This window comes from Macaca nemestrina, chromosome 14 (assembly GCF_043159975.1).
Source record: "Macaca nemestrina isolate mMacNem1 chromosome 14, mMacNem.hap1, whole genome shotgun sequence".
NCBI lineage: Eukaryota > Metazoa > Chordata > Mammalia > Primates > Cercopithecidae > Macaca > Macaca nemestrina.
The window spans coordinates 116,914,962-116,929,976 of NC_092138.1; the positions used below are offsets into that span (position 1 = coordinate 116,914,962).

At 45.7% G+C, this 15,015-nt stretch overlaps 1 protein-coding gene across 8 annotated transcripts in view; it reads right to left on the minus strand.

The window, feature by feature from the left end:
• The window catches only part of LOC105471912 (calmodulin regulated spectrin associated protein 1), a 98,094-nt gene that overhangs the window by 25,554 nt on the left and 57,525 nt on the right, over positions 1 to 15,015 (minus strand). For 7 of the 8 annotated variants that reach the window (XM_071078595.1, XM_071078596.1, XM_071078599.1 and 4 more), the window contains 2 exons: positions 14,141 to 14,280; positions 13,956 to 14,052 (listed from right to left, as the gene is read on the minus strand). The exons of the other annotated variant lie outside the window; for it this stretch is intronic. In XM_071078595.1, coding sequence (XP_070934696.1) covers positions 13,956 to 14,052; positions 14,141 to 14,280 — 237 coding nt within the window. The remainder of the gene's footprint in view (positions 1 to 13,955; positions 14,053 to 14,140; positions 14,281 to 15,015) is intronic. 8 annotated transcript variants of the gene reach the window in all.

Here is a 15,015-nt window from a genome sequence, read left to right on the forward strand (position 1 = left end):
AATCAATCCGTTTGTCAACAGATGAATAAAGAAATTGTGCTATACAGAGACATACAATGGAATATTACTCAACCTCAAAAAAGAAGGAAGTCTTGTCATTTGTGACAACACAAATGGACCTGGAAGATACTATGTACAGTAAATAAGCCAGACACAGAAAGAAAAATACTGCTTGATCACAAGTGTATGTGGAATCTAAAAAGTAGAACTTAAGCAGAGAAGTGTTTGCCAGGGGCTGGAGGGTGAGGGGAATAAGGAGATGATGGTCAAAGGGTACCAGGTTTCCATTTTAAGGTGAGTAAGGCAGCATGGGAATATAGTTAGCAGTACTGTGTTGTATACTTGAAATCTGCTGAGAGATTTTAAGTGTTCTCACCACATACAAAGGTAACTATGTGAAGAGATGGACGTTAACTAGCTTGACTGTGGTAACCAGTTCACTTTGTATACGTGTATCAAAACATCATGCTGTACACCTTAAATATATACACTTTTAATCTTCAATAGGACCTGTTCCCATCTTCCCTCCCGGTCACCAGGCCTATAACCAGGGTGATATCCAACAAAGCCCTTGCCTGGGAGAAAAGGGCCACACACCCACCCACCCTGTGGAGTTGCGGGGTGTAGCCAGCCAGTTTCAGCAGCCAGGGGAGGCTGTGAGGTACTGGACTCAGGGCCTCTGTCAAGGGAGCGGGTTGAGGAAGAATGTGTCCATTTGGGAGGACCCCTGAGCACAGGATTCGGCAGGAACGGAGTGATGATGGCCCTTACCAAGTAAGGGAGAAGTACCGTAACTGCCACGGGACAGCAGAGGAGGGGCCAGGACCCCCCGCACCCCCCAACACACACACACACAGCAGAAGCATGGGGAGCGTGCCCGTCAGAAGGGTACCCACAGCAGCACCAGGCAGCCCTGCGGTGGCCCCTTTCAGTACACCAGGGCTGTCTGAAGCAATGATTGGATTGGTGGGGAAGCAATCACTGTGGCAAGAGGGAGACAGAGTTCCAAAGTGAGAGGCTTCACGGAGGTATCAGAAACCAGGTGGCCGCAGTGACTATGGTGAATGGCAAGGCTGGAGGGGCAGCCATGGGGCCTGGTCAGCAGAGTCACAGAATTGAGAACTGTTTCACTAGGCACAAAATGCAGAGCCAACAAGGGCACTGGTGTGCTTATCCCATGAGAAGAAACCAAGAAAGGATGACTGGATGCTAAGGGCCGCTGCACCCCCACTGGAATTCAGTATGCCATGCTGGATGGATCCAAATTACACCCTAGTGGCATAAAAATTATTCTGATGGCCGGGCGCGGTGGCTCACGCCTGTAATCCCAGCACTTTGGGAGGCCAGGGTGGGCATATCACCTGAGGTCAGGAGTTCTAGCCAGCCTGGCCAACATGGTGAAACCCTGTCTCTACTAAAAAATGCAAAAATTAGCCAGGCGTGGTGGTGTGCACCTGTAATCCCAGCTACTCAGCAGGCTGAGGCAGGAGAATCACTTGAACCCAGGAGGTGGAGGTTGCAGTGAGCTGAGATCATGCCACTTCTCTCCAGCCTGGGTGACAAAGCAAGACCCTGTCTAAAAAAGAAAAATAAAAAAATTATTTTGACATTTGCTATCCAACAGACTCAAAAAACAGCTTTTTCAGAGCTTCTCTTATCTGACCAGGGGCAGAAACTTCGGAAGGAGAGGTGCCAAAATCCCCTCGGGGCAGACTTCCTGCCCAAAAGTACCCAGAAAAGCCCATGTGCATCTACAGACACACGTCACCACGTCCCTTTACCCATTCCACAGCCACATCGCCACGTCCCTTCTACCCTGTTCTACAGACACACGTCACCACGTCCCTTTACCCTGTTCTACAGACACACGTCACCACGTCCCTTTACCCATTCCGCAGCCACACATCGCCACGTACCTTCTACCCTGTTCTACAGACACACGTCACCACGTCCCTTTACCCATTCCGCAGCCACATCGCCACGTACCTTCTACCCTGTTCTACAGACACACGTCACCATGTACCTTCTACCCTGTTCTACAGACACACGCCACCACGTCCCTTTACCCATTCCACAGCCACATCGCCACGTACCTCTACCCTGTTCTACAGACACACGTCACCATGTACCTTCTACCCTGTTCTACAGACACACGTCACCACGTCCCTTTACCCATTCCACAGCCACATCGCCACGTCCCTTCTACCCTGTTCTACAGACACACGTCACCACGTCCCTTTACCCATTCCACAGCCACATCGCCACGTACCTTCTACCCTGTTCTACAGACACACGTCACCACGTCCCTTTACCCATTCCACAGCCACATCGCCACGTACCTTCTACCCTGTTCTACAGACACACGTCACCATGTACCTTCTACCCTGTTCTACAGACACACATCACCACACACTTTCTACTGATTCTACAGACACGTCATCATGCACTTTCTACCCATTCTACAGACACACATCATCACGCACTTTCTACTCCGTTCTACAGACACACATCATCACTCACTTTCTACCCCATTCTACAGACACACGTCATCACGCACTTTCTACCCCATTCTACAGATACACGTCATCATGCACTTTCTACCCGTTCTACAGCCACACATCAACATGCACTATCTACCCATTCTACAGCCACACATCAACCCGCACCTTCTACCCATTCTACAGACACACATTCTATAGACACACATCAAGCACTTTCTGCCCGTTCCACAGACACACGTCATCACACACTTTCTACCATTCTGTAGCCACACATCACCACGTACCTTCTCCCCTGTTCTACAGACACACGTCACCACGCACTTTCTACCCATTCTGCAGAGACATGTCACCACACACTTTATATCCGTTCTGCAGACACACATCACCACGCACTTTCTACCCTGTTCTACAGACACAAATTGTCATGCACTTTCTACCCCATTCTACAGACACACATCATCACGCACTTTCTACCCCGTTCTGCAGACACACATCATCACACACTTTCTACCCCATTCTTAAGACACACATCACCACACACTTTCTACCCGTTCTGCAGACACACATCACCACGCACTTTCTACCCTGTTCTACAGACACAAATTGTCATGCACTTTCTACCCCATTCTTAAGACACACATCATCACACACTTTCTACCCGTTCTGCAGACACACATCGCCACACACTTTCTACTCAGTTCGGCTCCCTTCGGTTCTGCTACCCTACGAACCTATCTGCCTTTCCTGAGGAAACTGATTTGTCCTTCCCATACAAGCTGCTTCTCTCCCTGCCTCTCCCTGCTGACGCAGGGTGTATGAGTCCCTATTTCCAGTTATTCAGCAAGTCACTGCTTCTGTGCCTGCCACATGCATATGAATAGCTGTGAGACTGTTTGTGTCTGTATTTCCTCCCAACAATGCCGTCTCTGGGACTAGCAACACTAAGGTGAGCATGCATGGCAATGGTTCCCCAGTCATTCCCAGAGGGACCACCAGCTACGTTCACAGATGAGTATGCACTGGGAAAGGGAGGGGACATCACACCCCACGGCCTTACAGGTATCAGTGAAGGGAGAACACGCCACAGGAGTCTCTGGCAAGTCAGGTGGGAGAGCACGACGCAAGATTCTGGGACTCTAGAGCCACAGAGAATCACGTGACATTAACAACAGCCCCTGATGTGCACAGGGCACTGCACGCCTGCTGACAGTGTGTTCAGAACTGCCCATCACAAGCTGGGTTCTGCCACTCACTCCAGGGCATAAGGCCAAGTGCACCTGTAAGACGGGGTTGTGCCTTGGGACCGAGCCTGCAAGAGCCGCCACCAGGGCACCAGCAGCCCACCAAACTCCTCTCTACAGCCACACAAGGGCCCCTGACGACCACAGATGGAAAAGGGGAAAGCCTGGGCACACTTAACAGTGGGTCAACTGGGAATGCAGACAAACTCTGCTATCAGCCACTCTCAGGCCAGGACAACAGGCACACACATGAAGCAGCTAGAGGTAGGCAGGTATGGAGACTAAGAGCACAGACCTGCCAAGACCAGTGCTGACTCCTAATATGGCACCGTCCTTGAGAAGACCAGCCAATCACTTGACAGCAAGGTAACTACAATAGACCCCTTGCAGCCTGGAAGGGCCAGCAATTCACTTTTCCAAGAGCAGACCTGCATTCTGCATCTGAGTGTTGGCTTCTCCTGGCCATTGGGCTTCAGCAGGCACCACTACCCAACAGCTGGCAGTAGGACCCACTGCACAGGGCCCCACGTAATACTGTATCAGACCAGAGACACTCCCCAGCCTCAGAGGTACAGAGCGGGCCCAGGACTACTAGGCCCCCCTCCCTGGCTATGTCTCATCCCAGAGTGAACTGGAGCTACAGCTGCTTCCTAGCACTCCTGACTCCTCATTCCTAAGGACCAGCAGGCAAGAAGAGAAGCCCCGCAGGAAGAACGGGGCTCCAGCCACAACTCACAATGGGGTCCGATGGGAAGAGGCCTTTCCCACCAGGCAGAACAGGTGAAACTGCTCTGTAAGCAGCAGGAAAAATAAGACTTCCTTCTTAAGCTGGACACTATCATGAAAAAGGTGGAGAAAGCAGGAGGAAGGTGGCTGGCAAGATCAAACAGCTCAATCTGCAGCTCCCAGCAAGACCAACACAGAAGACGAGTGATTTCTCCATTTCTAGCTGAGGTACCCGGCTTATTTCACTGGGGCTTGATTAGACAGTAGGTGCAGCCCACCGAGGGCAAAGCCGAAGCAGGGTGGGGAATCACTTCACCCAGGAAGCACAGTGGGTCAGGGAACTCCCTCCTCCAGCCAAGGGAAGCTGTGAGGAATGGTGCATTCTGGTCCAAATACTATGCTTTTCCCACAGTCTTCGCAACCCGCAGACCAGGAGATTCCCTCAGGTGCCTACACCACCAGGGCCCTGGGTTTCCAGCACAAAACTGAGCAGTCATTCGGGCAGACACCGAGCTAGCTGCAGGAGTTTTTTTTTCATACCCCAGTGGCACCTGGAAAGTCAGCAAGGCAGAACTGTTCACTCCCCTGGAAAGGGTGCTGAAGCCAGGGAGCCAAGTGGTCTAGCTCAGTGGATCCAACCCCCACAGAGCCCAGCAAGCTAAGATCCACTGGCTTGAAATTCTCGCTGCCAGTACAGCAGTCTGAAGTCTACCCGGGGTGCTCGAGCTTGGTGGGAGGAGGGACGTCCACCATTACTGAGGATTGAGTAGGCGGTTTTTCCCCCACAGTGTAAACAAAGCCTCCAGGAAGTTCTAACTGGGTGGAGCCCTCCACATCTCGGCAAAGCCGCTATAGCCAGACTGCCTCTCTAGATTCCTCCTCTCTGAGCAGGGCATCTCTGAAAGAAAGGCAGCAGCCCCAGTCAGGGGCTTATACATAAAACTCCCATCTCCCTGGGACAGAGCACCTGGGGGAAGAGGCGGCTATGGGTGCAGCCTCAGCAGACTTAAACATCACTGCCTGCCGGCTCTGAAGAGAGCAGTAGATCTCCCAGCACAGCACTCGGGCTCTGCTAAGGGACAGACTGCCTCAAGTAGGGCCCTGATCCCCGTGCCTCTTGACTAGGAGACACCTCCCATCGGGGGTCAACAGACACCTCATACAGGAGAGCTCCAGCTGACACCTGAAGGGTACCCTTCTGGGATGAAGCTTCCAGAGGGAAGAACAGGCAGCAATCTTTGCTGTTCTGCAGCCTCTGCTGGTGATACCCAGGAAAACAGGGTTTGGAGTGGACCTCCAGCAAACTGCAGCAGACCTGCAGCAAAGGGACCTGACTTTTAGAAGGAAAACTAACAAACGGAAAGGAATAGCATCAACATCAACAAAAAGGACGTCCACACAAAAACCCCATCCGAAGGTCACCATCAAAAACCAAAGACAGGCCGGGCGCGGTGGCTCAAGCCTGTAATCCCAGCACTTTGGGAGGCCGAGACGGGTGGATCAGGAGGTCAGGAGATCGAGACCATCCTGGCTAACACAGTGAAACCCCGTCTCTACTAAAAAATACAAAAAAAAAACTAGCCGGGCGAGGTGGCAGACGCCTGTAGTCCCAGCTACTCGGGAGGCTGAGGCAGGAGAATGGCATAAACCCGGGAGGCGGAGCTTGCAGTGAGCTGAGATCTGGCCACCGCACTCCAGCCTGGGCCACAGAGCGAGACTCCGTCTCAAAAAAAAAACAAAAAACAAAAAACAAAAAACAAAAAACAAAAAACAAAAAAAAAAAAAAAAAAAAAAAACCAAAGACAGATAAATCCACAAAGATGAGAAATAACCAGTGCAAAAAGGTTGAAAATTCCAAAAACCAGAATACCTCTTCTCCAAAGGATCACAACTCCTTGCCAGCAAGGGAACAAAGCTGGACAAAGAATGTGTTTGACGAATTGACGGAAGTAGGCTTCAGAAGGTGGGTTATAACAAACTCCTCTGAGCTAAAGAAACATGTTCTAACTTAATGCAAGGAAGCTAAGAACCTTGAAATAAGGTTAGAGGGATTGTTAACTAGAATAACCAGTCTAGAGAAGAACATAAATGACCTGATGGAGTTGAAAACCACAGCACGAGAACTTCATGTAGCATACACAATTATCAATAGCCGAATTGATCAAGCAGAAGAAAGGATAGATTGAAGATCAACTTAATGAAATAAGGCATGACGACAAGATTAGAGAAAAAAGAATGAAAAGGAACAAACAAAGCCTCCAAGAAATATGGGACTATGTGAAAAGACCAAACCTACATTTGACTGATGTACCTGAAAGTGACGGGGAGAATGGAACCAAGTTGGAAAACACACTTCAGGATATTATCCAGGAGAATTTCCCCAACCTAGCAAGACAGGCCAACATTCAAATTCAGGAAATACAGAGACCACAACAAAGATACTCCTTGAGAAGAGCAACCCCAAGACACATAATCTTCAGATTCACCAAGGTTGAAATGAAGGAAAGAACGTTAAGGGCAGCCAGAGAGAAAGGTCGGGTTACCCACAAAGGGACACCCATCAGACAAACAGTAGATCTCTCTGCAGATACCCTAAAAGACAGAAGAGAGTGAGGGCCAATATTCAACATACTTAAAAAACATAATTTTCAACTCAGAATTTCATATCCAGCCAAACTAAGCTTCATAAGCGAAGGAGAAATAAAATCCTTTACAGAGAAGCAAATACTGAGAGATTTTGTCACCTCCAGGCCTTACAAGAGCTCCTAAAGGAAGCACTAAACATGGAAAGGAAAAACCGGTACCAGCCACTGCAAAAACATCCCAAACTGTAAAGACCATCGACACTATCTATGAATAAACTGCATCAACTAACAGGCAAAATAACCAGCTAGCATCATAATGACAGGATTGAATTCACACATAACAATATTAACCTTAAATGTAAATGGGCTAAATGCCCCAATTAAAAGACACAGACTGGGCTGGGCGTGGTGGCTCACACCTGTAATCCCAGCACCTTGGGAGGCTGTGGCAGGTGAATCACCTGAGGTTGGGAGTTCAAGACCAGCCTGACCAACATGGAGAAACCCCATCTCTACTAAAAATACAAAATTAGCCAGGCATGGTGGCACATGCCTATAATCCCAGCTACTTGGGAGGCTGAGGCAGGAGAATCACTTGAACCCAGGAGGCGGAGGCTGCAGTGAGCCAAGACCACGCCATTGCACTCCAGCCTGGGAAACAAGAGCAAAACTCCATCTCAAAAAATAAATAAATAAAAAGACAGATTGCAAAATGGGTAAAGAGTCAAGACCCATCAGTATGCTGTATTCCGGAGATCCATCTCATGTACAAAGATACACAAAAACTCAAAATAAAGGGATGAAGGAATATTTACCACGCAAATGGAAAGCAAAACAAAGGCAAGAGGTGCAATCCTAGTCTCTGATAAAACAGACTTTAAACCAACTAAGATCAAAAAAGACGAAGAAGGGTATTACATAATGGTAAAGGGATCAATGCAACAAGAAGAGCTAACTATCCTAAATATATATGCACCCAATACAGGAGCACCCAGATTCATAAAGCAAGTTCTTAGAGACTTAGAAAGAGACTTAGACTGCCACACAATAATAGTGGGAGACTTTAACACCCCACTGTCAATACTAGACAAATCAACGAGACAGAAAATTAACAACGATATTCAGGACTTGAACTCAGTTCTGGACCAAGCAGATCTAATAGACATCTACAGAACTCTCCACCCCAAATCAACAGAATATACATTCTTCTCAGCACCACATAGCACTTATTCTAAAATTGACCACGTAATTGGAAGTAAAACACTCCTCAGCAAATGCCAAAGAATGGAAATCATAACGAACAGTCTCTCAGACCACGGTGCAATCAAATTAGAACTCAGGATGAAGAAACTCACTCAAAACTGCACAACTACATGGAAATCGAACAACCTGCTTCTGAATGACTACTGAGTAAATAACTAAATTAAGGCAGAAACAAAGAAGTTCTTTGAAACAAATAAGAACAAAGAGATAATGTACCAGAATCTCTGGGACACAGCTAAAGCAGTGTTTAGAGGGAAATTTATAGCACTAAATGCCCATATCAGAAAGCTGGAAAGATCTGAAATCGACACCCAAACATCACAATTGAAAGAACCAGAGAAGCGAGAGCAAAGAAATTCAAAAGCTAGCAGAAGACAAGAAATAACTAGGATCAGAGCAGAACTGAAGGAGATAGAGACATGAAAAACCCTTAAAAAATGCAATGAATCCAGGAGCTGGTTTTTTGAATTAACAAACCAGACTGCTAGCCACACTAATGAAGAAGAAAAGAGAGAAGAGTCAAATAGACACAAAAAAAAATGATAAAGGGGATATCACCATTGATCCCACAGAAATACAAACTACCATCAGAGAATACTACAAACACCTCAGTGCAAATAAACTAGAAAATCTAGAAAAAACGGATAAATTCCTGGACACATATACCCTCCCAAGACTAAACCAGAAAAAGTCAAATCCCTGAAAAGACCAATAACAAGTTCTGAAATTAAGGCAGTAATTAATAGCCTACCAACCGAAAAAAGCCCAGGAACAGACGGATTCACAGCCAAATTCTACCAGAGGTACAAAGAGGAGCTGGTACCATTCCTTCTGGAACTATTCCAAACGATAGAAAAAGAGGAAATCCTTCCTAACTCATTTTATGAGGCCAGCATCATCCTGATGCCAAACCCCGGCAGAGACACAACAACAAAAAAGAAAATTTCAGGCCAGTATCTCTGATGAACATCGATGCAAAAATCCTCAATAAAATACTGGCAAACCGAAATCCAGCAGCACATCAGAAATCTTATCCACCACGATCAAGTTGGCTTCATCCCTGATGCAGGGCTGGTTCAACATACACAAATCAATAAATGTAATCCATCACATAAACAGAGCCAATGACAAAAACCACATGATTATCTGGATAGATGCAGAAAAGGTCTTCAATAAAATTCAACACCACTTCATGCTAAAAACTCTCAATAAACTAGGTATTGATGGAACATATCTCAAAATAGTAAGAACTATTTATGACGAACCCAGAGCCAATATCATACTGAATGGGCAAAAGCTGGAAGTATTCCCTTTGAAAACTGGTACCAGACAAGGAATGCCCTCTCTCACCACTCCTATTCAACACAGTATTGGAAGTTCTGGCCAGGGCAATCAGGCAAGAGAAAGAAATAAAGGGTATTCAGATAGGAAGAGAGGAAGTCAAGCCTCTGTTTGCAGATGACATGATCGTATATTTAGAAAACCCCATAGTCTCAACCCAAAATCTCCTTAAGCTGATAAGCAACTTCAGCAAGTCTCAGGATACAAAAATCAACGTGCAAAAATCACAAGCATTCCTATACACCAATAACAGATGAACAGAGAGCCAAATCATGAGTGAACTCCCATTCGCAACTGCTACAAAGAAAATAAAATACCTAGGAATACAACTTACAAGGGATGTGAAGGACCTATCAAGGAGAACTACAAACCACTGCTCAAGGAAATAAGAGAGGACACAAACAAATGGAAAAACATTCCATGCTCATGGATAGGAAGAACCAATATCGTGAAAATGTCTATACTGCCCAAAGTAATTTACAGATTCAATGCTATCCCCATCAAGCTACCATTGACTTTCTTCACAGAATTAGAAAAAACTACTTTAAATGTCATATGGAACCAAAAGAGAGCCCTCATAGCCAAGACAATCCTAAGGAAAAAGAACAAAGCTGGAGGCATCACACTACCTGACTTCAAACTATACTACAAGGCTACAGTAACCAAAACAGCATGGTACTGGTACCAAAACAGATATATAGACCAATGTAACAGAACAGAGGCCTCAGAAATAATGCCACACATCTACAACCATCTGATCTTTGACAAATCTGACAAAAACAAGCAACGGGGAAAGGATTCCCTATTTAATAAATGGTGTTGGGAAAACTGGCTAGCCATATGCAGAAAACTGATACTGGATCCCTTCCTTACAGCTTATACAAAAATTAAGTCAAGATGGATTAAAAACTTAATTAAACATAAGACCTAAAACCATAAAAAACCTAGAAGAAAACCTAGGCAATACCATTCAGGACACAGGCATGGGCAAAGACTTCAAGACTAAAACATCAAAAACAATGGCAACAAAAGCCAAAATTGACAAATGAATCTAATTAAACTAAAGAGCTTCTGCACAGCAAAAGAAACTATCATCAGAGTGAACAGGCAACCTACAGAATGGGAGAAAATTTTTGCAATCTATCCATCTGACAAAGGGTTAACATCCAGAATCTACAAGGAACTTAAAACAAATCTGCAAAAACAAACAAACAAACAACCCCATCAAAAAGTGGGCAAAGGATCTGAATAGACACTTCTCAAAAGAAGACGTTTATGCGGCCAACGAACATAGGAAAAAACTTCATCATCACTGGTCATTAGAGAAATGAAAATCAAAACCACAATGAGATACCATCTCATGCCAGTTAGAAAGGCGATATTAAAAAGTCAGGAAACAACAGGTGCTGGAGAGGATGTGGAGAAATAGGAACACTTTTACACTGTTGGTGGGAGTGTAAATTAGTTCAACCATTGTGGAAGACACTGTGGCGATTCCTCAAGAATCTAGAAACTGAAATACCATTTGACCCAGCAATCTCATTACTGGGTATATACCCAAAGGATTATAAATCATCCTACTATAAAGACACATGCACACGTATGTTTACTGCAGCACTATTCATAATGGCAAAGACTTGGAACCAACCTAAATGCCCATCTGGATAAAGAAAATGTGGCACATACACACCATGGAATACTATGCAGCCACAAAAAAAAGGATGAGTTCATGCCCTTTGCAGGGACATGGATGAAGCTGTAAACCATCATTCTCAGCAAACTAACACAGGAACTGACAACCAAACACCGCATGTTCTCACTCATAAGTGGGAGTTGAACAATGAGAACACATGGACACAGGGAGGGGAACATCACACACCGGGGCCTGTGAAGGGGTGGCGGGGGCTAGGAGAGGGAGAGCATTAGGAAAAATACCTAATGTAGGTGATGGGTTGATGGGTGCAGCAAACCACCATGGCACATGTATACCTATGCAACCAACCTGCAGGTTCCACACAAGTATCCCAGAACAGGGGAGGGGAGGGGAGGGGAAGAGGGGAAGAGAGGAGGGGGGAGGGGGAAGGGAGGGGAGGCGGAGGAGGGGAGGAGTGAAGGGAAGCCAGAGAGGATGGAGCAGTGGAGACGGTGCGGCAGTCATGAAGGCATCAAACGAGGAAAGCCTATTCTACCTTAAATGCAAGAAGGATAGAAACTAATCTGAAAAGAGGAGTTAGCAATAGCCTTGACTTAGGGCTAACCTCAATGAAAATGAAGGAAGCAAGTTTAACAGCACTACAGTGTTTCTTGCTATAAGATGGAATTGTTAAGGCAGAAAAAGAGTTGGGAAGGAAAGTTAGTCCAGGGATGAAAAATTAGTTCAAGGTCACCCATGAGGAAATGAGGTGACTTAAAAACATTCTAACAGCAAGGTAACCCAGTTCTAAGCTTTTTGCCATTACTCTTTCTTACTGTAAAATAGCACGCACACACACACACACACACACACAGAGAGAGAGAGAGAGAGAGAGAAACTGCATAAAACATACATAGAGCTTAACAAATAATTATAAAGCAAAATCCAGGTAACCACCACTTGGGTCCAGAAGAGAGAAAGTCACCAGTCTGCCAAGAGCACCCAACATGCCCAATTAACCACTGCTTTTTACCCCCCTACACACACACACGCACACACACACGCACATACACACCCCCTGGAAAACACAGTGGAGCTCTGCCTGCTCTCCAGCCTGTCCATGTGATTCTGTGCCTTCATTATCAGGAGAATCTTCCTTGCAGCTGCTCGTAGCTGTGGCTCACACATGCCCAGTGCTGTACAGCATCTTGTGGCATGGACATAGAACAATGCACCCCTCTGACTGCAGAGGCACATTTGGGAGCTTCTTCTTAGCTATTATGAGCAGAGCTGCTCTGAGCATCCTTTCCCTGTGTCCTGACGCACAAGTACCAAGTTTCCCTGGGGATACACCAGAGGAATGGGCTTGCTGAGCCAAAGGGCAGACAACCCACAGGACTGGGTAACACACTCAACAGCTTCAGAAGCTGCTCCAAGGAACACTCTTGCCAGCAGTGGTGAAAGATGCACTCTCAGACACTATCCCATACCTGGTCCCGTTCTACCATTTTGCCACAAATAGATCGGGAGGATACATACACACACAGATGCTCCTCAGCTTACAGTGTGGTAATGACCCAATAAACCCATCGTCAAACGAAAATATCGGTGAGTAGAAAACACACTGAATACACTTAACCTAGCAAACATCATGGCTTAGCCTAGGCGCCTTCAGTGTGCTCAGAACACTGACATTAGCCTACAGCCAGGAGAAATCTAACACACAGCCTGTTTTAGAATAAAGTGCTGAATATTTCGTGTAATTTACTGAATGCTGTACTGACAGTGAAAAACAAAATGCTTGTAGGACACGGGAAGCACGGTTTCCACTGAACACGCATCGCTTTTGGACCACTGTGAAGCTGAAAAATCTTAAGCATTATAAGCTGCAGGCCGTCTGGGTGTCATCTTTAATTTGCATATCCTTGATGAGTGATGCTAAGCAGCGTTTCATAAATCAGTTAGGCACATGGGGTCCCACTCTCATCAAGTGTTTGTTCTTTTGCCTTTTTTTTCTGTTGGTTCTTTTTTCTTATTGCTATGAGCGAGCTCTTTATATATTCTGGATCCTAGCTCTTTACTACATGCACTGCAAGTACCTTTTCCCCCTCTATGGTTATTAATAGTTGGGTTTTTTTTTTAATTATCTTTATCATCTTTCAAGGAAAAGAAGGTCCAAACTTTAACGTGGCTGAATTTGCAATCTTTTCCTTTGTGGCTAATACTTTCATATTCTTTGTAAGAAATAATTTCTTAATCCAAGGTTATAAAGATATTCTTCTATACTATCTTCTTAAAACTTTCCAGATTGTCAAGCCTGGCAGATTATTTTAATCTGTAGTAAACAGATTTTTTTTCAGTTTGTTCATTCTGGCGGTGAGAACAGCCATCCTGGAACTTTTAGAGTTGTGCAATTTTTAGAGCTGTGATTCGTAACTGAATAGTTCATCAAAATCACTTAGAAAGTCTTTCCCCAAACTCTCAGGCCCATCCCTGGGATTCTGACTGCACAGGGCAAGGCAAGGCCCAGGGCTGTACAGCTGTACAGAGCTCTTCCAAGAACTCTGCTGTGCGAGAAACAAGGACCCACTGGAGAGCACTTTCGGATACTCTATCTGGGCTCGCAAGGAAGCCGCTGCCAACCTGAGGAATGTCTGTCACTCACCGTCTTTCAGCTCCTGAACATCCCTGGGCTGAACAAAATCTGGCTTGACATTCTCAAACCACCAAAAGAGCTCCGCAATAAAAACCATAACATTCGGCTAAAAGACAAAAACAAAAAACCAAAGTATGGTAAGTAGTTTATCCACACACGGTTTTAAAACTGCATGCCAAATAATTCGTTATTACCTTCAACACTAACGGCGCATACAGCATATCTTCCAAGGTGAGATAAAAACATTTATTAAGATATTCATTGGAGAATTCTCTCAGAAGCCGAATATTATACAGACTGTCAGCCATCGACGTTACCTCCTTTAAGCATATATCTAATAGACGAAAAGAAAATCACAATTTATTATAAAGGTATTCTGCTTCAAAAGAGAGAGAGAGAGAGAGGGAGAAGCATTCTGAACTGAAAACCATTTTATATAAAGGTAGTAACGAAGGTAATGACATTGAGAAATGTAGGGAGTATAGGATGTATAACAAGGAACACTAAGTATAAAAAGAAAACACTCAAGACAAGTCCAGGAACCTCTCAAGTCTGAATTTGATGGTGAACATCCAGAAAGCATAATAGAAATCGCTCAGATCTCAAGAGTGGGCGTCCAAAACAAACAGCAACAATCACCTTTCGGTTTACAGCAGAGCCCCTGCTGCATGTAGCCAGTAAATGTTGAGCCAAGTTTCTTCCACCCATCAAAACCCTCTGTTTCCGTGTTTGTAAAGGGCAGGGGGAAGGGAAATGAATAAAATGTAAAGCATCAAGCTCATCCACGCCCACTCAGTGATAACACAGGAATGTGACTAATCACAAAGATCAAGGACGATGCATAGCCCAAGTCTCCTTCCAGGAAGAGGTGGAGACTGGTGGCTATAAGCATCTGCAGGGCAACTTTCCACTGCACACGACTTTGCAGACCCTCCATGGAGGAAGCGCCAGTACGGGCAACAAGTCACAGGACCAAAGAGAACGCCCCTCCCCAGTCTCGGCACCCTGGTGTGGACTCGGGCGGCCCTCCGATAAAGAGCCCTGCGGAGAGCAGGGTGCAGCTCAGGAC